The sequence below is a fragment of the Microtus pennsylvanicus genome, chromosome X, assembly GCF_037038515.1.
Source record: "Microtus pennsylvanicus isolate mMicPen1 chromosome X, mMicPen1.hap1, whole genome shotgun sequence".
Lineage (NCBI taxonomy): Eukaryota > Metazoa > Chordata > Mammalia > Rodentia > Cricetidae > Microtus > Microtus pennsylvanicus.
In genome coordinates this window covers 91,384,270-91,409,318 of record NC_134601.1, presented here as the reverse complement: position 1 = coordinate 91,409,318, position 25,049 = coordinate 91,384,270, and the positions used below count along the sequence as shown (strand labels likewise).

Here is a 25,049-nt window from a genome sequence, read left to right as displayed (position 1 = left end):
ATAAATTATTATTATCAATATTGCTACTCAACTTGACTTTAAGAGGCTATTAAATTCTTGTAGGCCAATATCATAGGAAGTCTTTGATTTTCCCTATATCTTTCTTAATCTAGTAGATCTTGAACTCAGCTCTGATGGCCAAGTCCATTAATGTTAAAACAACTTAAAATAATCATCCCAATCAACACCGTTATTGTCACAGTTAGTTATGGTTCTGGTGAGACTCAGTGCCCTAAAAGATAATTTTCTGGTCTAGAGTTGTTACTTTATGCACATGTCTAAGAGTCTCCACTGAAGTTTGGGATCAAACTGAGGAAGCTCTTTTGGGGTGTGTATGTCAAGAGGATATTTATATAACAGGTATACCAAGGCCTAAATGTGACCTCTGTGCCTCTGAGATTGGTCAATAAATGAGAAGCAGTAATGAGGCAGCATAATAGAAACATAAGATGATAACACATGCAAATAGACAATCGGAAGCACTGCTGAGGAAGGTGAAACAGGCAGACATTCTCAGGACAGAGATGTGCTGACAATGGTGCCTTTGGGGCTCCAATTTCGTAGTATTTTTGCTGGAGCATGCACAACCTTCAAGTTTCAGGAAATGAAGCCATTTCTCCTTTTTTTCTTATAGTTCTGTTTCAAGGAGGAAGTTTCATTGAAATTTAAGAGCTAATATTGGGTACAGAATTGAGTATTTTACAATAACAATGTTGGGTGTTCGTTTTCATTCCAGAAGAGAAACACTAAATGCACTATCAGAGTGTATCTGTAATATATGAGAAGCAATGATAATGTCAGGAATTGAGGTACCTCAGGGAAATGTTTCTTTAATCACATCTTGCTTCTCTCAGCATACTATTAAACACTTTTTCAAAACCATGTAAATGTACATCTAGATTAAAGATGGAAGACACTGAATACCTGTTAATTATATTGTTACACTGAGTGTCTGATGTATCCTCCATCAAAACTGAATCCTGAGAAGAAAGCACTGATTCCAAATTAATATCCTCAGGTTCCTGTTCAAAGGATTCGTCAATTATTTTCTCTTGTGAAAACGGTATGGTCAAATCGAATTGAAGGGTCAGTGAATCCTCATTCACAAGTATAACAGGAACTGGCACGTTAGGGTCTTTTCTGAAAGACAGTGCAGAAAAATATTAACTCAACATGATTCAAGAGTTCAAATCACATGAGCTATAATCTATCTATTTATATTGCATAAGCAGATTTTCAACACTCAGATCAAAGAATTTATATAGTGCAAATATGCTCTCCTTTAATTTCATTTATAAAACGTATGAGACAATGCTCAAACATACTGACAGTTCAAGTGGTTATTTGGCAATAAAAAATAACTAAACTAGTAATCCTAAATGAAGCAGAAATGAACCTTGGAAACGTGCTAAGAGAAATAAACCAAACACAAAAGACTACTTGTGATGGATGGTGGTGGCCCATGCCTTTAATTCCAATACTCAGGAGGCAGAGACAGGCGGATCTCTGTGAGTTCAAGGCCAGCCTAGTCTACAGAGCGAGTTCCAGGACAGCCTCTAAAGCTATAGGAAATCCTGTCTTGAAAAACCAAAAAATTACTTGTGCAATATTACTGATATGAAGCATTTCTATTGAAATTTTTAGCATGTATGCAGACTCTAAAAACAGTTCAGTGGGTATTGGTGTATGCATGTGTGTGCATGCCTGCTTTCCTGTGCATATGAATGTGGTGGGTAGAGGTCAGTAGAGGATGTCTTTATCTGTCTCTGCCTTGATTTTTGGGGACAGAGTCTCTCCATTCAACATGGACCTCACTATTTAGACTGTAATGGCTGGTCAGTGGGTCTGCAAGACCTAGCCATTTCTGTCCTTCAATACTAGGGTTATAGAATTTTGTCACTATGTTCAGCTTTTATGTGGGTGCTTAGACTTGCACAGCAAGCACTTTACCCACTGAACCATTTCCCTAGTTCCTGAAAATCTTAACTTTGTTGCCCCCCCTTTTAAAAAATGTGCTAGCTACATTTATTACACTTGTAATATGTTCTGAATTATTTTTTTTGTAGTGCTGAGTCACTCAACCTAGGAAATTCCATGTGCCAAGGATTACTTTACCAATGAGCTTTATCTTAACCCCTTTAACTTATATTTTATAAATATATGTCTATCTATGTATCTATATCCTGTTGTGACTGTGCTGTTTTGCAGTAATAGTATTTTTGTTGTTTACAAAGAGGAATAAGCATTTAAATGGATTCAACTACTACTATATAGTAAATATATACAAATGAATAAAATATTGCTAATTTATCACCAGTATAATGTTTCATTGCCAATATATTGCCTACTAATTTGCTTACCCATCATCTTCATTTGGCTGGTCTACAGATGAAGTTAAGTTTTTGGATTCTTTCAACATTGGTAAGACTCTGTCAAGAAGACTTTTATATTTGTCATCAATAAATTCATAACCATCTTTTAATATCTCCATCTAAATAGAAAGATTAGAGAAAATGAGAGTTGGATATGCTCCTTTTATACATCTAGTATTTTTTGGATCATAATTGATGCAATTCCCACTCAAACTATTTAACAATTATATAAAAAAAATAACAGGAACTAGAATTAGAAAATGTACTAATAAATGTTTGTTTCAACCCATCCACTGCCACCATTTTACTTCAGCATCTTACAGCTTCTTTCTTCTTGTCATCTGGAATATGAAAGTACTGATGATCCCATTCAGAATCTGAAACTCCAGATATGGATGATAGTAACCTGCAATGAGACCCACAAGCTTACTGTCTTAAGCTATATTAATGTTGCAATGGTCAGCCAACTTTAGTCCCCCTTTGACATAGTGATTCCTGTTAGAAATTAGTGCTAGAGGTTTTAGACCAAAGGTAAAGGGCACTGCACATTTAAGGGAGAGGTCATTGGGAATTATATCCCTGTATGTTAGTCATCTTTCAAAAAGGTTTAAATCTTTTAGTACATCATGCAATGTAAAATTAAAGCAAAGAGTAAAAGCTCCTTGAATTATACCTGATTCTAGAGCTAGGGAAGACAAAAGACAGATAGAGCTTGGGACATTTTACTATGTTCAAAGTAAATATTAACTGTAACAATGTCAGGATATATTTATTAATGGATCTATTTTAGTAAAGATTAAAATATTTTGGATAAATTATGAATATATGATTATATACTGAAATTAACGAATATAATCAGGAAAAAGAAAATATTCATTCTCAAATAGAATGCAAACTAAGCATGAAGAATTATGTAACCACAAAACAATCACAGTGCACCATAATAGCAATAGTACTATAGATTCAATTAGAAACCTTCAAGTAGAGACTTCAGCACCACTGTCAACCATTCAGTGAGGCGAGAGTGCAAGCTGAGACCTCCGTCCTTGTGGCAGAGCTTCACTCAGCCCTCACTTTTCCTTATTTAATTGATATTCAGGGCAATACAACATGCCAGCTTGGTCCTCCAACTCATGTCTTGTATTCCTTCCACGCACTCATTGCTTTGTACACTTGCCTACTTCTTTTGCCTCTCCTAAAGACCATAACCTAGCTTGGTTTGCATGGTCTGAAGGGCTCAACCTGCTGGGAAATGAGACTGTTACCCATTACTTGAATGCATATTTATATTTTTTTTTAACTTCGTCTCTAACTAAAACTCCCATACCCTTCCTTTTTCGTTCTTTTTCTTCTATTATTTCCCTTTCTGTATACTTTCCACTCTTCTTTGTCCTGACTAGCAACCTAATGCTAACACTAGTCCCAGTGATTTCTTGCTTGTTTCCATTTCTACTCATATTTGCAATACCATAACTATGACTTTACACAGTGCTGTAAGTATTCATTTGTTTCCTAAAACAATTGGCTTTTAAGGAGAAACGACTGAGTGTTTTGTAGTCAACAGGTATTCTAATTTCGTAGTGGCTGTTGGTGTTTTGAATATGAATGGCTCCCATGGACACATATGTTTTGAACGCTCAGCCCATAGGAAGTGGCACTACTAGGAGGTGTGGCCTTGTTGGAGGACGTGTGTCACTGTGGAGGCAGGCTTTGAGGTCTTATCTGCTCAAGGTCCACACAGTGTGGCAAACAGTTTTTCCTTCTGCTGCCCGCGAATCAAGATGTAAAACTCTCAGCTCCTTTTCTGGCACCAAGTCTGCCTGCAAATTGCCATGTCCCACCATAATGATAATGGACTAAGTATTTGAAATTATAAGCTAGCCCCAATTAAATGGTTTTCCTTTACAAGTGTTGTTCGTGGTCAGGGTGTCGCCTCACAGTAATAAAACCCTAACTAAGACAGTGGGTTTACTGCTGAATAATGAATGATACGGCTTGTTTTTCTTAGCAGGTACTTTTTCCCTCTGGCCGCAATACTCTATCCATACACTATGGCTTGTTTAGAACTAAGCAAGAGAATAAAGGAGCCTTTGGAGAACACTTGGAGTTAGCGAACTGACCTTTTCCTCTTTCTTAGGACTGTATGATTTCCATTCATCAAATCCAAGATAAAATGGAGTACCTGAAAATAACAGACTATTTTAATCCTGACGCCGTTCTCGACATTTCGGGAAATCAACAACAACACAGGAAGGCTGTGAGAGATTCTCTAATGTACCGCCAAAACTTGGCATACTCATTTGGTTTTCACAGGACTTTATATTGTAAATAGTTTGTATTTATGTACGCAGTGCCACAAAATAACAGTAATTCCCAGAAAATAAAAACAAAGACTCCATGGGCTGGAGAGGTGGCTCAGTGGTTAAGAGCACTGACTGTTTTTCCAGAGGTCCTGAGTTCAATTCCCAGCAACCACATGGTGGCTCACAACCATCTGTAATGTGATCTGGTGTTGCCTTTTGGCCTTCAGGCATACATGCAGACAGAGTACAGTATACATAATAAATAAATAAAGATTTAAAAAAAGACTCCCCCCCCAAAAAAAAACTTATACCTGTGTTAACAGCTGCTGTTGCTCACAGTACTTCTTTTTTAGGTTTGTAATTTCCAGATTTAAGTTTGAATAGTCCCTGGAACATAAATAGATGACTTAAATGAAGAAAGATATTAGTGTTCCTTAAAAACTTGAAAATATTAAAAAATATAATGAATTATCTGAACTAAGAGTATCCTTTATGCTCTTCACAAAATCATATCTGTATTGTCCTAGTGGAATATTACTGCCTTTTAGTTTAAAGTCACCACCTTTACTAGTTCAGTATGTCGCGCAGATTTAGAGCAATGACTTTTTAGCGGTGGTGGTAATAACTTGGAGCATCGCACATTCTAGGAAATACTTCTATTACTAAGTTGCATCTCCAACCCATACATTTATATTTTTTAAGACTCAGCTTAACTTGATATTTTGGACTTCAGTGATGAATGGAATGGCAGATGTCATACTTAGATTTCTCACAGTCCTACCTTAATGTTTTTCTAGACTTAAGCAAAGGAAGAAATAAATTCCTTATTAATTAACTTCAACTGCTGGAAGAGAAAAAGATTCTACAGAAGTATATGAGTACAAATAAATCTTCAGGTTAGGAGTTTTACACCAAACTATCATATTTAAGACATTTAAATAATACAAGAGACACATGCTACAGACTGCATTTATAACGCTGAATTAGTTTTTATATGCAATTTTTCATTGAGTTTTGTGTTTTAAGAATAAACAGCAATATAGCAAAATTTCAATAAGTTGAAAGTGCTTACAGCTATGCTCCCTCTGGTACTTTTCAATTATTAGAGAGGAACTGCTTGAAATGCACAATATTTGAACATGTCTAATTATCTGTTGATCTTTGACATTTTGACTGGGAAAAGCCAGTCTATCTGGGAGCCTGCTGTGAGATTTTTGCCTCCTAGTAACATGAGAGGCTACTCCCATAAAGTCTCACCAACGTGACTGCTCAAATAATGTCAGCATTATACAGACTAAATAGGGTATATATCGGAATATATGTATATGCATATAACATATGCATGTAATAACAATTAATAAAAAAGAGTGAGGATGGATATATGGGAGTGTTTGGAGAGAGTAAAGGGAAGGGAGACATATAATTAAATTACAATTTTAAGAATAAAAAAATGGCAACACTAGTAAGAGGAGCAGAAAAATGGGTCCAGTGGTGGCTTTTTAGAATTAGTTATTTTTTTCTTTCATTCAGCGTATAGATTCTTACATCTTCAGTTTTTATTGTGGGCACCTAAATTCTTCCAGAAATTACTTCTAAATATGATATGAAATATAGAACTTCACATGGGAAAATATCACAAATATTTGCTTAGAAAGAACTTCATAAGGCTACTTTTTCACTATTTAGGAGTAGTGTTTTGACTTGTTTGCATATAAACCAGCCAGAACTAACTGGAACATTATCACCCATATGATATATACATATGCAATGGTTAGCATTCAACAACAGACTGACTTCCAAAATTAACACGGACTGGCCCATGTTCAATTTCAATGAAAATCTTGGTTTCTTTTCAGTGTTGATGAAAAATGCTTCTATCGACTTCATTCCTACTTTCCTTTTTCTGTTTCTGTATATGAAAAGCTTAATTTGTTAAGTCAAAAAAAAAAAAGAATCATGAAATTTAAGGTTCATTTGCATGTTACGGTAAAATGTTCAAAAATTCTATTTTAATTTGAATACTGAAAAAAGGAAATATAGGTAGGATTAGCATAATAAAAATGGCAATCTTGTCAAAAGCAATATACAGATCTAATGCAATCCCCATCAAAATCCCAACAAAATTCTTCACAGACCTCGAAAGTACAATACTCAACTTCATATGAAAAAACAGAGTCCAGGATATCCAAAAAATTAAGCACAATAAAGGAACTGCCAGAGGCATCACCATCCCTGACTTCCAGCTCTACTATAGAGCTATAGCAATAAAAGCAGCTTAAAAACAGGCATGTAGATCAATGGAATCTAAATTAAGACCCAGACATAAATCCACATACCTATGGATGCCTGATTTTTGACAAGAAAGCCAAAACTCTACAATGGAAAAAAAAAGAAAGCATCTTCAACAAATGTTGCTGGCATAACTGAATGTCTACATGTAGAAGATTGCAAGGAGATTCATATCTATTGCCATGCTCAAAATCCAAGGCCAAGTGTATCAAATAACTCAATATAAATCCAGTTACACTGAACCTGATAGAAGAGAAAGTGGGAAGTAGTCTTGACTGAATTGTCACAGGAGACCACTTCCTAAATACAACATCAGCACCACAGACACTGAGAAAAACAACCAATAAACAGGACCTCTTAAAACTGAAAAGCTTCTGTAAGGCAAAGAAAATGGTAAATAAAATGAAACAAAAATGGTAAATAAAACATAACGGGAAAAGATCTTCATCAACCCAACATCTGACAGAGAGTTAATCTCTAATACATATGAAGAACTAAAGAGACTAGACATCAAAATACCAAATAATCCAATTTAAAAATGGGGTGCAAATCTAAACAGAGAATTCTCAATAGAAGAAAGATATTTAAGGAATTGCTCAACATCCTTAGCCACCAGGAAAATACAAATAAAAATGACTCTGAGATATCATCTTACACCTATCAGAATGGCTAAGATTAAAAAAAAAACACTGAGGACAGCATATGTTGGAGAGGGTGTGGAGTTAGGGGAATGCTCCTCCACTCTTGTGGGAGTTCAAACTTGTACAGCTACTTTGGAAATCAGTATGGTGATTTCTCAGAAAACTGGGAATCAATCTACCTCACGACCCAAAATTACCAGTCTTGGGCAGATACCAAAGGACACTCAATCATACACAGGGACACCTGTTCAACTATGTTCATAGCTGCATTATTCATAATAGCCAGAACCCGGAAATAACCTAGATGTCTCTCAACCAAAGAATGGATAAAGAAAATACAATACATTTACACAATGGAGTATTATTCAGCTGTAAAAAGCAATGACATCATGAAATTGGTAGGCAAATGGGTGGAACTGGAAAAAAATCATCCTGAGCAAGGTAACACAGACTCAGAAACAAAACCCAAGTATTTACTTACTCATAAGTGGATATTTGATGTAAAGCAAAAGATAACCAGGATACAATCCATAGCACCAGAGAAACTTAGTAACAAGGAAGACCCTAAGAAGGACACATGGATTTCTTTGGGAAGGTAGATGAGATCTCCTAGGTAAACTGGGGTGGGAGGTAGAGAGAAGGGAACTGGGGAAGAGAACATGAGAGATCAGGATGGTCGAACTTGAGGAGTGACGGAGTAGGAGCAATGAAAGAGATATCTTGTTAGAAGGTGCCATTATGGGGTTAGGGAGAAGCCTCATGTTAGAGTAATTCCCGGGAATCCACAAGGATGACCGTAGCTAAGACTCCTAGCAATAGTGGAGAGGGTGCCAGAACTGGCCTTCCCCTATAATCAGATTGGTGACTCCCCTAATTGTCATCATAGAGCCTTTATCCAGTAACTGATGGAACCAAATGCAGAGATCCACAGCCAAACACCAGGCTGAGTTCTGGGAGTCCAGTCGAAAAAGAGGGAGGAGGGATTATATGGTCAAGGGTGGTCAAGATCAAGTGGGACAAATCCACAGAGATTACAGTACATTGGAGCTCACAGGAACTCACAAACTGTATACTTGTAGCTAGGGAGCCTGCATGGGACTGAACTAGGCCCTCCACAAGTGGGTGACAATTGTGTAGCTTGATCTGTTTGAGGGGCTCCTGTAAATCGGACTAGGCTCTATCTCTGATGCATGAACTGGTTCTTTGGAAACCATTACCTATGGTGGGATGCCTTGTTCATACTTGATACAGGGGGAGGGGCTTGGTCCTTCCTCAACTTCCTCCCCATGGGAGGCCTTACTCTTTCTGAGGAGTGGATGGGGTGGTTTGGGTGGATATGGGGGAGAAACGGTGGAGGAGAGGGAGGGGGAACTGTAGTTGGTAAGTAAAATGAATTAAAAAAAATTAAAATAAAAAAATAAATAAAAAAGAAAATTAGGCCTTAAAGTACAAAAACTTGATTCACTAGAAATCCCAATATGGAAAAGAAAAATAATATCTTCGGTAAAAACTGAATATTAATGAATATTTGCTAAAACATGTCCACATATATCTCCTGTACGATAATGAATTACAGTATTTCCTCAAATGTATTATTGTGTAAATATCTAGCTAGTTAAAATTTGCCTTATAATATCACTTCCTGGGTAAAAGTCTTACTGTTAGAGATATTTCATGGTGTCTTATGGACTCTGATTCCTTATAAAACACTGAAGAAGATTATAAAGAATTTATTTGGTAGGCCAAACTAAGGGGGAAAGACTGAAGGAAGAATCAGTAAATGCACAGGGCATGTACATCAGAGTACTTAAATACACAATTAATACATTTAGCAACCTTGTATCATTTTCTTTCTCAGTTAAAATGGAAATTTCTATATACCGTAGTACTCACATTTCTGTTGTCTTCTACCCTGGGAATTTTCCTTCTGACTTGTACAGAGGTATTCTAGGCAATCACAGTTATAGTTGAGCTACCAGCTCATCAATAGCAATTCCAGAATTAAATACTTTGATTTAGTGTTGTGTTTTAACTTAAAAGACATCACACTAAAAAGTTCCATATAAAATAAGAGTGGAGTTTCCCAACTTGGAAGTAATCAAACTTAAAACCCTGGAACCAGGCCCTAGAAAACAGATTAACACCCACTGTTTCATTTGTGAATATCTGGCATCCATGTCGCTCTGCATGTTTCTAAGCTCTTGCATTTCAGTCAGAACTTTCTGAAATTCATCACAGTAGAGGTTGGCATCGTCAATTTTTATTGTTGGCCCCTAAAGTGGGAACAGTACAGTCAGGCTGGTTAAAAATTTGGCAAACTATTAGCTATCCATTATGAGCACTAATGACAGAGAGAGAGAACAAACATGACTAATGGAAAAAATTACATCTGCTTCTGCAAATGTACCTTGATTATAGTGCTACACTATACATGCTTCATGTTATAGTTACTGCATACGTTATTATGCTTTCACGAACTTGGATGCTCCTGGAGGTTAGGAAACTAGAGAGGGGTCTTATCAGTCCATAATACTGGCTGCTCTTCTGGATTATTCTGTAACTTAAGTCTCAGGGGATATGACACCCTCTTCTGGTTTCTGCGAGAACTACATGCTCATAGTAGTAGACATTGAGGCAAAATACCCACACATATAAAAGTTAAATAAGAAATGAAAATATTTAATTTTTGACTATACTTCTTCCTGATCTCAAGAACAATACTTTACACATAGAATACTTTCAATAAACCCAGAATATACATATATATATACACACAAACATGTACTTGTATGTATTATATAATACACACATTACATACACAGACATCTATAACACCTTAACTCTGAGGGTTAGGAAGGGATCATAAGTTTGAGGCTGAACATGCCTCAGCCACCGCCACCAAAAAAAAAAAAGAAATAGAAAACTCTAGTTAAGTATGGCAGAATTTCTATCCCTAACAAAATGATAATACCTTACAAAGACAGAAAAAATACAATTTATTAAGTACTGTAACATAACCAAATACGGTATATATCATTATCTGTGACTTCAACAATATATTATATTCTGTCATACATATATCTCAATTTTTTTAGTTGAACTCTGAACTTTTCCCTCCTTTTCCTGTTGTGAGTGATTATGAAAATAATATGTGATTAGTTTTATCGTGTAAATAATATACAATATGGTTAGCTCTCAGAAATAATCCATAGCAGACTATAGATCCATTTTGGCCTGCTGAATTGTGAGCATATTAAATTATGTTTTTTAATGAAATGTAACACCATACTATGGTTATACAATGTAATACATAATAATGCCTATAATAATGTGAAAATTAATTTTGCAGGTGGTGCTTGGAACAGCTTTAATGATTTGACTGTGTATTATTTCCAAAGGTTTAAGTGCATTATCACCAGAGTTAATAGAACTTTTAAAGTTTCATTCATTCACAGTCTCACAGTATGGACATAATAAAAGCTTATTAAAAACTTTTTAATGCAGATGAGAGAAGCAATACATGATAAAAAAATTTAAGAGAATAAAACATTATCAATTATTCTAAATTAAAGCTTTATATCACACAAGCACTACAAATAGGAACTAGAGGCTCCTGGTCCCTCAAAGTAAAACTTCAAAACTGTCAATAAAAACTTCTACCTCGTTTTAGCTGCTGGAAATGTGTCAGAAGAATAAGTTGATCTGTGAAACCCTGCTGTATAATTAACAGACTGGAGAGAAACTGGATACTTAAACATAAAACGATGGCCATGAGAAACAGTATGCAGTAAACTGAAAATTAGTAGTATAGATATATTTTTATCAGGATTAACTGCCATCAGAGATACTCTATCCAGTAACTGATGGAAGCAGAGGCAGAGATCCACAGACAAGCACTGCACTGAGCTCTGAGAGTCTTCTGGAAGAAAGGGAGGAGGGATTGTAGGAGCCAGGGGAATCAGGATTGGGGAACCCACAGAGAATGCTGACCTGAGAGCTCAGGGAAGCTCAAGGACGTTAAACTAACAGGGATCCTGCATGCTACAGACCTAGGCCCTCTGCAGGTGTGTGACCATCCTGTAGCTTGGTCTCTTGGGCTTCTAACAGTGAGAATAGGAGCTCTCCCTGGCCCTTAGCTGGCTCTTGGCAACCTGTTCCCATACTGGATTACCTTGCCCTGCCTCAGGCCTGTCCCAGCTTGATGTGCCATGCTTTGCTTTGCGCAAGCTCATGGGAGGTCTGCACCTTTCTGAAAGGAGATGCAGGAACAGAGGATGGGGAGGGCGTAGATGGGACATGAGGAGGGAGGGGGAAACTAACTGATACAAAAAAAACCGAAAAATGTTATTTAAATAAAATTAAAAAGAAAAAAAGGAGAGGGAGCAATTATATTACCAATGAGCCAGTTCTCTCTTTTGATTCTGTGACGAAAAACAAATTGCCTACCACCTGGATAGCTCAATAAACTAGGCATCTCCTCTTTAGACAGTCTGTATCCTCTCTATGATATTCACCAAACTAATGGAATAAAAGCTACCAAACCACTGCTGCAAAAATTCTGTCTTTTTTCAATCATAAAAATTAAAATAAAAAGATGGTATCCCTTTTACATATTATTACTTTCAATAACTAATGAGATATGAGAATCATTGTTCCCCATGTGGAAGTTTTAATCTCAAATCAAACACTCTTCAGATCATATGTCTTAAAATTATTCTTAATTAGACCAAGAAGATTAAGTGTTCAGTAGAATCAGCAATGTCTGAACATAACTCCCTTTTCAATGGATTGAAAAATGACTCCACCAAGCATTGTTTTCCATTCTCTAGCTCCTAGAATAGAAACTGTCATTCCGAAATCACCATGACTAAATTGAGAGCAGTTCAATTCGGTATAAGAAAAACAAAATTTGATCTAGTTTCCTTTTAAATTAAAACTATTTTACATATCAGCCGCAGTCCCCCTCTTTTCCTTTCCCCCCCTCCACCTTCTTTCTACCCACCCCCAATCCAGGCCTCAGAAGGGTGAAGAGCCTCCCATGGAGAGCCAACAAAGCCTGGCACCTTGAGGCAGGACCAAGCTTCTTCTGACTGCATTAAGGCTGAGTAAGGCATTCATTCCACCAGAGGGAATGGGTTCTAAAGAGACAGCTCATGTGCCAGGGGCAGATCCTGGTCAAATAGATGAAACCACACAACTGTCAATGACATGCAGAGGGCCTAGGTGGGTCCCATGTAGGTTACCTAGCTGTTGGTTTAAAGTCACTGAGCTCCCACTAGCTCGGGTCAGCTGTCTCTGTTTCCCTATCACCATCTTGAACCCCTTTGCTCATATAATCCTCCTCCCTCTCTTCGATTGTACTTATGGAGCTCGGCCTGGTGCTTGCCTGTGGATCTCTGCATCTGCTTTCATCAGTAACTGGATGAAGGCTCTATGATGACAGGGTAGTCACCAATCTGATTACGGGGGAAGGTCAGTTCAGACACCCTCTTCACTATTGTTAGAAGTTTTAGCTGGGGTCATCCTTGTGGATTCCTGGGAGTTTCCCTGGCACCAGGTTTCTCCCTAACCCCATAATGGCCTCCTCTATCAAAATATCTCTTTCATTGCTCCCCCGCTCGTTCCCTTGCCCAACTCTACCAAGGTGTTTTTATTACTATAGCTTTATAGTAGAACTTGAAGTCTGGGATGGTGCTCCTTTATTATATAATTATATTATATATAATATATATGGATTGTTTTGGCTATTCTGTTTTTTTTTCATATGAAGTATTGTACTTTTGAGGTCTGTGAAGAATTTTGTTGGGATTTTGATGGGCATTGCATTGAAGCTGTAGATTGTTTTTGGTAAGATTGCCATTTTTACTATGTTAATTCTACCTGCCCAAAATCATGGGAGATCTTTCCATTTTCTGATGTCTTCTTTGATTTCTTTCTTCAAAGACTTAAGGTACTTAAAGTCTTTCACTTGTTTGGTTAGAGTTACCCCAAGGTATTTTATATTATTTGTGGTTATTGTAAAGGACATTGTTTCCCTGATGTCTTTCTTAGCCGATTTATCATTTGTATATAGGAGAGCTACTGTTTTTTTTGTTTGTTTTGCTTTTAAGTTAACTTTTCATCTTGCCACATCATTGAAAATTTTTTATCAGTTGTAGGAATTCTCTAGTAGAATTTTTGGGATCCCTTGTGTATACTATCATATTATCAGCAAATAATGAAAGTGTGACCTCTTTTCCAATTTGTATCCCCTGATCTCTTTTTCTTGTCTTATTGCTCTAGCTAGAACTTCAAGCGCTATATTGAATAGATATGGAGAGAGTGGACAGCCTTGTCTTGTTGCTTATTTTAGTAGCCTTTGATGATTCTCTCCATTTAATTTGATGTTGGCTGTCAGCTTACTGTATATTGCCTTTATTATGTTTAGGTATGTTCCTTGTACCCCTGCTCTCTCCAATATCTTTACCATTAAGGGGTGTTGAATTTTGTCAAAGCCCTTTTCAGCATCTAATAAGATGACCATGTGTTTTTTTTTCTTTCAGTTTGTTTATACTGTGGATTACATTGATAGATTTTCATATGTTTAACCATCCCTGTATCTCTGGGATAAATACTACTTGATTGTGGTGAATGATTTTTCTGATGTGTTTTTGGATTTGGTTTGCCAGTATTTATTGAGTATTTTTGCATCATGTTCATGAGGGAGATTGGTCTGTAATTCTCTTTTTAGTTGCACCTTTGTGTGATTTGGGTATCAGGGTAACTCTAGCCTTGTAAAAAGTGTTTGGCAATCTCCCTTCTGTTTCTATTGTGTGGAACAATCTGAGGAATATTAGGATTAGTTCTTTGAAATTCTGGTAGAATTCTGAACTGAAACCATCTGGTTCTGGGTTTTTTTTTGTTGTTGTTGGGGAAGTTTTGATGACTGCTTCTATTTCCTTAGAGGTTATAGGTCTCTTTAAATTGTTTATCTGTCCTTGATTTAATTTTGTTATGTGGTACCAATCCAGAAAATTGTCCATTTCCTTTAAATTTTCCAGTTCTGTAGAGTACAGGGTTTTGAAGTATGGCCCAATGATTTTCTGGACACACAGCGTGAATGGGTTTACAGGTCTGAGAAGAAGTAGTGGTGCTAAAAGCGTATCAATGCCTTCAAATGGGGCTATGCAGCTCCAAATGGTTAGTGGAGGGTTAGAAGCAGTCTCAGTCCAGAATAGCTGAAAGATGCTGTTTGGAAAAGACTTCTGTGGACTTAGTGCCTTGGCCACTGTGACTGTATGTGAACAGTACCTCCCAGGAAGCTCAGAGTGAATGACACATGCCTACGTGCTGAATTTGGTCTAAGAAAATTCTTCCAGATAATAGGGAAACCCCTTTGAGTCAGAAATAAGCAAGGCGGAATCTAATTTGGAGTCAAATGTTGCCATTGAATGGTATAGGCCCTAAGCTGCTCACCAGATAATGGAAGCAATCTTCCCCCTAGAGATGAGTCGATCATTAGTAACATGATACCTGAGAACTACTCAGAAATATGACCAGCATCTGAGTTTCCACCAGTCAAGCCCTCCCCACTGACAAGAATAGCCCGATCTTCAGGAAGAAAGCATAGAATCAATAACAAGATGGCCAGTCTAAGTCAGATTTCTGGGAGCTAAGCAACAACAGGCTAGATAGAATGCATCCATCCTCTACATTCCACGTTTATCCTCATCCATATTATCTCTCTCACGCCCCCTTCCCTAGTCTTTCTTTTTACATTTTTGTTTCCCAAACAACATAGGCTCGCAAGGTTTGCATATGTCTCCTCCTTCAATTTGCCTTTAATATGTTCCCCCTCCCCCTACTTCTTGTTCCTTTGTAGATATTTTCTTCTTCACTTTTTCTCAATCCAATAACAAACACTACTGCTCTTACCCTGCATTCTTTCTGTTGCTGTAGCTGTTGCTATTTGTTGATTTTTCTTTCTACTCATATCAAAAGCAACTAATATACTTGTACACAAACTAATATCTGTGTTCCTTTAACTTCTAAATTGATTACTGAATAAGAACAGATAACTTTTTATTGGGTTAATACCAGATTGCTATTGAGAGCCTATCCCTTTACAGTGATTTTTTTCCAGACAATATTGTAACTGCAGGGGAATACTATGGATCAAATCTGGTGTCCTCATTAGCTGTATTGCAGATGAAAACAATACGTCAACCCTATAACAACATAGCTTTACTTGTAAAGACCAGACAGTTCCTCTGAAATAATGAGGGTGATTTAAAATTAATGAGTTAGTTAATCATAATGAAATTTAAAAATAAATAAATTCAGTCAAGAGCTAAGCTCCAGATATACAAGACCCAATGGAAAGCCATAATTTGAAAAACCAAAAAAGCAATAGTAGTCCTCCAAAAATCACTAATTCTATAAAACTCGTCTCCAGTAAGAATTAGTTACATGAAATTTTAGTTAGGTGACTCTAAAGTATGAAATTAAGAAAGATAAACTGAAGGAATTCTAAGAACTCACACAAAAATTCAAGGAAGTAATAAATATAAAAAGTAAATATTACATATCAAAGAAGAATCCAAATATGGCAACATTGAAGAAAAACCAAACTGAAATATTGGAAAAATGCAAACAAAATGAAAATGTCTGTAGAATGATTCAAGGGTAGGATACAACACTTGTGCTTGAAGTTATAATGGAGGAATCAGAATATTTCAGAAAGGCCTCACATAAATTAACCTAAAAGTATGGCTCATACAGTCAGGATAACCATCATGCTATGATAATACCAAATCTAAGAATCATTGATATAAAAGAACAATAAATTTCCATTATGAAGGTATAGTTAATGGTTTGGGCACCAGAAAATTTCCCAGAGTTGTGAAAAGAGATGCCAACCTAGATATAGGAAGCATTTTGGACACAAACAGAAAATAAACATGAAAGAACTTCACTTCAACTAAACTACTAACTACAGAAACTAAAAACCTATTTTGAAAACAACACAAGAGACATCACCTACAAAATCAGGCTTGTGAGGGTAACAGTAACAATGGGGAAAAAAAGCATGAGATGACATATTTTAAGTTCTGAAAAACAACTACCATCCCAAAATATTATATGCAGCAAAACTATGTGGAAAAATTTAAGGAAAACAGGCTGAAGGCATTCATGACCACGACACTAGATTTATGGAAGATACTTAAAGGAGTCCTTTGGAGTAAAAACGAAAACATCCATAGGGCCACAGGAAAAATAAACTGCACTCCTGTAACAGTTAGGTAGAAGAATAAGCCCCAAACCAGAAAACAATAAAATATCAGGAATTAACATGCATCCTTCAACAATAACTCTGTTCATGGAAGGTATTAATTCCCTAGGCAAAAGACAAAGATTAAAAGATTAAATTAAAAGCAAGATTTATTGATTTGTTGCCTCCAAACAAATGACAGTTTTTAAGGTGAAAGGATTTTTTTTTTTACTAAGCAAATGGAAGAGAAAAACAACTCTCTACCATTGGACTTATATAAAATACTTAAAACAGAAAATATAAAGAACAAAAAGAAGGCACAGAAAGCAGCAAGAGAAAAGCCACACATCACAGATAAAGAAAAACCCATCAGAATAACAGCTGAGTTTTCAATACAAACTTTGAAAGACAGAAAAGGTTAAAACAATGTAATCCTAGTTCTAAAAACACACAAAATCTATACTTCTTCTGTCTAGAAGAAACTCATTTTTGTTTTAACCCTGGGAACCGCCTTACAGTGAAGGGATGGAAAAAAAGTTCTACAAACAAATGGGACCAGGAAGTAAACAGGCATTGCTATCTTAATATCTGATAAAATACTGTTAACTTATTTAAAAGCTATAATACTGTGCACACTATACACTAAAATAAAAATACTTATATAATTAAACATCATGTATTACTAAGAATATTGAACTGTGATCATGAGAGAATAAAGATGAAAAATTACTTCTCTGGTTTTTTTTTTAATGAAAATAGATCATAGTTTTCCAAAACGTCTTAAGACACTTAGAGATTTAAAAAAATATGTATTGACAACCACTATTCTTACTGACACTTTCGTTCTGTATTTATTTTTGGTCCTAAACTTCTAGTATATAGACAAAGGTCACATGAATTTCCAACATACAAAGAAATCTTGCAAGTGAAAAACTGTGTAACTGTGTAATCTATCCTAGCCTCCTCTGCTTATTTTCTCAAATCTTATTTCGATATCTACATAGTAAAAAAAGACACAAGAAAATAAAATAGAGCACAAAGAACAGTTTATCCCAGAAATTAGTGTTTGGGTAAATTAATTCCTAAAGGTCAATTTACAGCAATCCAAAATACACCTACCAACCAGTTCCCGATTCCAGTAGCTTCATGCAAAGACTTAGAGAAATCATGAAATGTTTAGAGTAAGGACTGCATGCTACCCTAAATCCTACAAAAAAAGTATAAGAGAAGGATCCACTTCCTACCTTTCGCTTAATATTTTCAAGAAGATAGGCTCCTCCTTTTTTGAAGAGTGGATGCTGAAATTCCATAGAACCTTTCTTTTCCTCATTAGTCTTTTCACTCTGCAGTGAAACCTTTCGGAAACCATCTAGTATAAAGGGCAAAATTGAAAATTAGACAATAATAATCAATGTCATACAAGAGATTCTAACAAGAAATCTAGAAGGATCAGAAGTAAGTAATATTTAAAAATTTTTGATGGTCATAAAAGATAACTGGTACACTCCAATAGCTTAATTTCAAACTTGGATGCTTCCGCTTCTTCTTATTTTTCTTTATGTCGTGTGTGTGTGTGTGTGTGTGTGTGTGTGTGTGTACAAGCACCTGTGTTGATGTGGCCTCCTGTGTGCGAGAATATAGAGACCAGAGGTTGATGCCATGATTTCTTCTTAAATCCCCTTTCCACCTTACTTTTTGAGGTAGCATCTCTCATTGAACTTGGAATTTGCTATTACGTCTAAACTGGCTGGCCAAGTGAGTTCCTTAGATCTGCCTATCTCTGTCCTTTACACCTCAGTGCTGGGATTTAAGATGTGCAATGTCCACTTGACTTTTACATTGGTTAAGGGAACCTGAATCCATTTCCTCACACTTGCACAAGGATTTTACCAACTGAGCTGTTTTCCAAGTCCCAGCATTTGAGATCTAAATTGCTTATGCACAACTTGGGAGCAACTTTAGAGTCAAAATAAATAAGGATGGGTCACACACACACACACACACACACACACACACACACACACACACACACAATACTCAAGCCTCATTTTAACCAACAGGTTCCAATTTTTCCAGTCACTAACTAAATGCCAAAATACCACAATATCTCATGTATTCCCAAGTGTGTGTGTGTGTGAGGGGGGATAACACTATGTGTTCTGGGTCTTATCTCCTTTTGCTACCATGTTAATCATTTGGAAAATACTGAAAAAGAAGACAGTATGAAAAAGGAAGGAAAACAGACATGTTGATCAATGGAATTGAATGGAAGATCTAGACATAACTCCAGACACCCATAGACACCAGCTTTTTTTTTTATAAAGAAGCCAAAAATAGGCACTGGAAAAAAGACAGCACTTTCAATAGATGCTGCTGGTCAAGCTGATATCTTCATGTAGAAGAAGACAAATAGACCCATATCTATCACACTGCACAAAACTCAAGTCTAAGTGGATCAAAGACTTCAACATAAAACCAGACACTTTGAACCCGATAGAAAAGAAAATAGGGAGCAGCCTTGAAATTACTGGCACAGGAGACAACTTCCTGAACAGAACACTGATAGTGCAGGAACTAAGATCAAGAATTAATAAATGGGACCTCATGAAACCGAAAATCTTCTGTAAGGCAAAGAACACCATCAAAAGGATAAAACACCTGCCTATATAAAGGGAAAGTTTTTTTTTTTCAATTCCACATCCAATAGAGGTCTAATATTCAAAATATAGAAAGAATTCAAGAAAGTAGGTATCAAAAAAGAAAATAATCCAATTAAAAGGTCTCAAATGGCTGTGGAACACTTAAAGACATCTTCAACATACTTAGCAAGCAGGGAATGCAAATCTAACCTACTTTGAGATCCTATCTTACAACTCTCAGAATGACTAAGATCAATAATATAACTCATGCTGGTGAGGATGTGGAATAAGCCGAACACTTCTCCATTGCTGGTGGGAGTACAAACTTATACAACCACTTTGGAAATCAATGGACTTCAAGAGCCAGCTATACAACCCTTGTATATATACACCTAAAGGACACTTGATTTTACTAAAAGGACACTTGCTCAACTATGTTCATTGTTGCTCTATTCATAATAGCCAGAAACTGGAAGCAAGCTAGATGTTCTTCAACAGAAGAGTGGATAAAGAAAATGTGGTACATTTATACAATGGAGTAATTTTAGCTGATAAAGAATGATATCATAAAATTTGCAGGCAAATGGATATAACTAGGAAAAAATAATTTTGTGTGAGGCAATCCAGGCAAAGAAAGATAATATTGTATGTAGTCACTTATAGATGGATAATAGCTATTAAATAAATGATAACTGAGCTACAATCTATAGACTCAGAGAAGTTAGGTATAAAGAAAGGTGTAGGCCATGGATTCTGGGAGGGGAAAACAGAATAAATTTTGTGGGAGGACTGGGGATGGGGAAGTGGAATGGAATGTTTATGTGGGAGGATAAGGGGAGATACAGTTGAGGGAGGGGATGCGGGGAGAGACAGCTAGAATTGAAGGGCATTTGAGGGAATGTGTGGAAATGCAGTGCTGTCGAAGCTTTCTTTCTAAAATATGAAGGTGATCCTAATGAAGGATCCAAATAATGAGAGAGATAAAAGCCCAACTGGCTGTCTCTTGGCACCAAATGAAACTTCTAGTATTGAGACTTGGTTACACCCAAATGAGTTGTGAGCCAAAGGGGTTCAATGGAAATCCCCCCCCCCAAAAAAAAACCCTGAGAATATTGCCAAGATCATAGGTTGCTCTCTACAAACTGATGGCAGGAACCCATTGCTGAAGACAACACCCATACAACTCTGTATGGCAAAGGACACCATCAAAAGGACAAAACACCTGCCTACATAAATGGAAAGGGTTTTTTTCCATTATGGAAACATTATGGTGACATAGAGCTGGTGTCCACCTAGAGCCTTCACCCAGTTGCAAAACCTGGAAGAGTTTTCAGCCTGCAAGAGGCTGAAAGAGTATGCCCATGCATGGGAGGAGGAGAGGGAGAAGAAAGTACAACCAAGATGTATTATATGAGAAGAGTATATATTTTTAATAAGAGGGGAAATACATAAATAAGTAAATAAACATATTTCTTAAAAAAGGAAGAAAAACAAAAAGATCTGGAGATGTGCCAAACTAGGTTATATATTCCCAAGCAATAAACATCCTAACCAAATTTATATATATATATACTAAATATCTGAATATAGACTTCTCCAAAGAACAGTGTGTGTGTGCGTGTGTATGTGCGTGTGTGTGTGTGTGTGTGTGTGTGTGTGTGTGTGAATGTGTGTGTATAAAAGACCCTGGATAAGCTAAGAAATCTTGAGAAAAAAAGGATAATGCTGGAATGGCTATCGTATCTTTTCTCATGTGATACTTCAGAGACATGGTAGTTAAATCAGCATAGCACTGGCAGAAAATTGGGCCAATGGAATAGAACTGAAGACCCAGATTCATGTCCATGCAATTATTACTTCCTGATTTTCTACCAAATTGCCAAAAATGCTCAGATACTTCAACAAATGATCTATAGAATGAAATCAGACCAATTTCTAGCACCCTACACAAAAGTCAACTTGAAGTAGATCAAAGACAGTGTGGAACCTGAATCCTTAAAGTGCTAGAAAAGTTAGCATGCACTCTAAATAGAGCTTCATTCTTTAAACAGTATTTTACAGATTAAATAAAACCGCAGTCAAATTTCTCATAAATTAATATCAACAATAGACTAATAGAACATGGTGAAAATGAAAAGCTTCTTTATATGTTGATTTTGTATCCAGCAACTTTGTGGAAAGTGCAGTAAGTTCTAGGAATTTTTTGGCAGAGTCCTTGGCATCTTTTATAGCATCACATCATCTCCCAGTGATAATTTGACTGCTTCTTTTCCTATTTGTATTCTTTTGTTAAAATTCTATTGTTTTCTGTTCTAGCTAGAACGTTGAGCACTATGTTAAATAGGAGTAAAGACAGTTAGCAGTCTTTTGTTCCTGATTTTAATAATATTGGTTCAAGTTTTTCTCCATTTAAAGGTGATGTTGACTGTGCACTTGTCATATATGGATTTTAATATTTTGAGGAATGTTCCCTCTGATTCGAATTCCTCTAGCAACTTCACTATGAAAAGGATGTTGGATTTTTGTCAAAGACCTTTCTGTCCTCTATTGAGGTAAGCATGAGATTTTTGTCTTTAACACATTTATCAATTTAAATATATTCTGTAATGTTAGGAAATATTCTGTAGATGTCTGCTAGAACCATTTGGTCTCTGACATTTAACTCTGATATTTTCCTGTTTGTTTTTTTTCTTTTCTTTCTGCTGGATTTCCTGTCCATTCTTGACAGTATGATTTCAAAGTAATTTACTCTTACCAACCTGATATTATTCTGTAATTTAGTATCTACCAGTGTTTTTCTTTGTTCTGAAGTATTCTACCCAATAATCTTTGTAAGGCTTGTATAGTTGTCATAAATGCTTTGAGTCTGTTTTAATCATGGAATTTTTTAATTCCTTATCAATTATGACTGATAATTTAGCTGAGTAAAGTTATCTGCTGAAAATGTATCCCATACAAGGACTTCTTAGGTGTTTATAGAGAGTTCTGAGGTGGGTGGTGATCTTGGCAATTTTCTTTTTTTTAATTGATTTTATTGAGCTATACATTTTTCTCTGCTCCCCTACCTGCCTCTCCCCTCCCCCCTTCAACCCTCTCCCATGGTCCCAATGCATACCCAATTTACTCAGGAGATCTTGTCTTTTTTTTTTTTTTGCTTCCCATGTAGATTAGATCTATGTATGTCTCTCAGAGTCCTCATTGTTGTCTAGGTTCTCTGGGATTGTGATTTGTAGACTAGTTTTCTTTGCTTTATGTTTACAAACCATTTATGAGTGAGTAAATTTGATAATTGTCTTTCTTGGTCTGGGTTACCACATTCAATATTAAGTTTTCTAGCCCCATGCATTTTTCCTGCAAATTTCAAGATGCCATTATTTTTTTCTGCGGTGTAGTACTCCCCTGTGTAAATGTACCACATTTTCCTTATCTATTCTTTGGTCGAGGGGCATTTAGGTTGTTTCCAGGTTCTGGCTATGACAAACAATGCTGCTCTGAACATAGTTCAGCACATGTCCTTGTGGCATGATTGAGCATCCTTTGGATATATACCGCAAAGTAGTATTACTGGGTCTTGAGGAAGGTTGTTTCCTAATTTTCTGAGAAATCGCCATACAGGTATCCAAAGAGGCTGTACCAGCTTGCACTTCCACCAGCAATGCAGGAGTGTTCCCTTTACTTCACAATCTCTCCAGTATAAGTTGTCATGAGTGTTTTTGATTTTGGCCATTCTTACAGGTGTAAGATGGAATCTCAGAGTTGTTCTGATTTTGGGCAACTTTCTTGATTCCCACGGGTGAAGAGCTCAGAGAAGGAGCTCTGTTTTTCAGATAACACAAGCGGTAGGAAGGAATGGGACCTAAATTGAGGTAAGACAATATGGAATCCCAAGCCACTTTCTCTACTCTTACTTTTTGTAATGTTGAAATTCTTAGTTAAAACAATAAGACAAAAAAAGCAAATAAAAAACATAAATATGAAAAGAAAAGTTATACTTATCCCTACTTACAGATAATATAATTCTATGCATAATGCACAGTAAATACTCCACCTAAAACTTGAACTGATGAACACTTTCAGCAAAATGTCAAGATACAAAATTAACCAAATGGTATAATTCTATATATAAGACATTGTAAACTTTCCACTCAAAACTGACCTGAGAAACACTTTTATCAAAATGGCATGATACAAAACTAACCCCCACATTGATAGTATTCTTACATACCTATAACAAATATGCTGAAAAAATAGGAAAACAATCTCATTCACAATTGTTGCAAAGTCCTGCCCCAATTCTGAAGTAGACCTAATCAGAGAAATGAAAGACTTGTATAGCGAAAATTTGAAAATATTCAAGAGAAAAGGAAGAAGACACTGAACGATGTAAATACTTTTCATACTCATGGATTAGGAGAATCAACACTGAAAATGACCATTGTACCAAATGCAATTCACAGAATACAATCCGAATCAAGATTCGATTATCAGGCTGGGCAGTGGTGGTGTATGCCTTTAATCCAAGCACTTGGGAGACAAAGGCAGGAGGATCTCTATGAGTTCAAGGCCAGCCTGGTCTACAAGAGCGAGTTCCAGGACAGGCTCCAAAGCTACAGAGAAGCCCTGTCTCGAAAAACAAAAAGAAAGCAAAAAAAAATTCTATTATCATTCTTCACAGAAGTAGAAAAAGATTTTAAAATTCATTTTAGAACCTATAAGACCTTAGATACATAAAACAACATTGAGTAGCAGAGTAATGATAAGGACTGCTATACCTAATTTTAAGGACTATTACAGAGAAGCAGTAACAAATCCAACATAGTCCTGGGACAAAGACAAATCAATGGAAAATAATAGAAGAGCCAGATAGAAAATCACACAGCTACAGACACATGGTTAGACAACACTGATAACAAAAACAAAAGAAAGAAAGGTTATTTAATAAATGATGCTGGGGAAATTGGATAGATACACATAAACAAATGAATTTTATCTCTCATCTTGCACAACAAATCAACTTCAAATCAGTCAAAGACCTCAATGTGAAACCTTAAAGTCTGAAACTGCTGGAGGAAAAAGTAGGAAAAACACTACAAATCATAAGTAGAGGCAAGGGCTTTTTGAATCGCATTCCAGTGACTCGGGAAATGAGGGGGAGGATAAAGTGAGGCCTCTTGAAGTCATAAAGTTTCTGCACAGCAAAAGAGCCATTCTTGAAGGGAAGATACAGCCTTCAGCATGAAAGAAAAATTTTGCCAATAATGTATCTGAGCATTAATATACAGAATGTACAAATAATTTAAAAATCTAAAAGAGCAAGAAAACAACTATTCAAAAAAAGCTAGAAATGGAAGAGAAGGTTCTGGAAGAAGGAATTCAAATGGCCAATTAATTTTTTTAATGTTCATTATCTTTAGCAATCCGAATTGAAGTTACTCTAAAATTTCCTCTAACCATAGTCAGAATAGTTATTATCAAAAACAAAACAAAAGAAATGACAACAAATTTTGGTGACTGTGTAAGGAAAGAGAAACTCTAAATCACTGTCAGGAGGTATA

The 25,049-nt window shown here is 36.2% G+C and overlaps 1 protein-coding gene across 1 annotated transcript in view; it reads right to left on the bottom strand.

Moving 5' to 3' along the window:
- LOC142841014 (heat shock factor protein 3-like) overlaps positions 1-25,049 on the bottom strand; it is a 48,412-nt gene that overhangs the window by 4,896 nt on the left and 18,467 nt on the right. The window contains exons 3-9 of the mRNA XM_075957723.1: positions 18,100-18,224; positions 9,754-9,878; positions 4,987-5,062; positions 4,493-4,554; positions 2,694-2,778; positions 2,361-2,491; positions 925-1,140 (exon numbers count right to left, since the gene is read on the bottom strand). Of these exons, the coding sequence (XP_075813838.1) occupies positions 925-1,140; positions 2,361-2,491; positions 2,694-2,778; positions 4,493-4,554; positions 4,987-5,062; positions 9,754-9,878; positions 18,100-18,224 (820 nt within the window). The remainder of the gene's footprint in view (positions 1-924; positions 1,141-2,360; positions 2,492-2,693; positions 2,779-4,492; positions 4,555-4,986; positions 5,063-9,753; positions 9,879-18,099; positions 18,225-25,049) is intronic.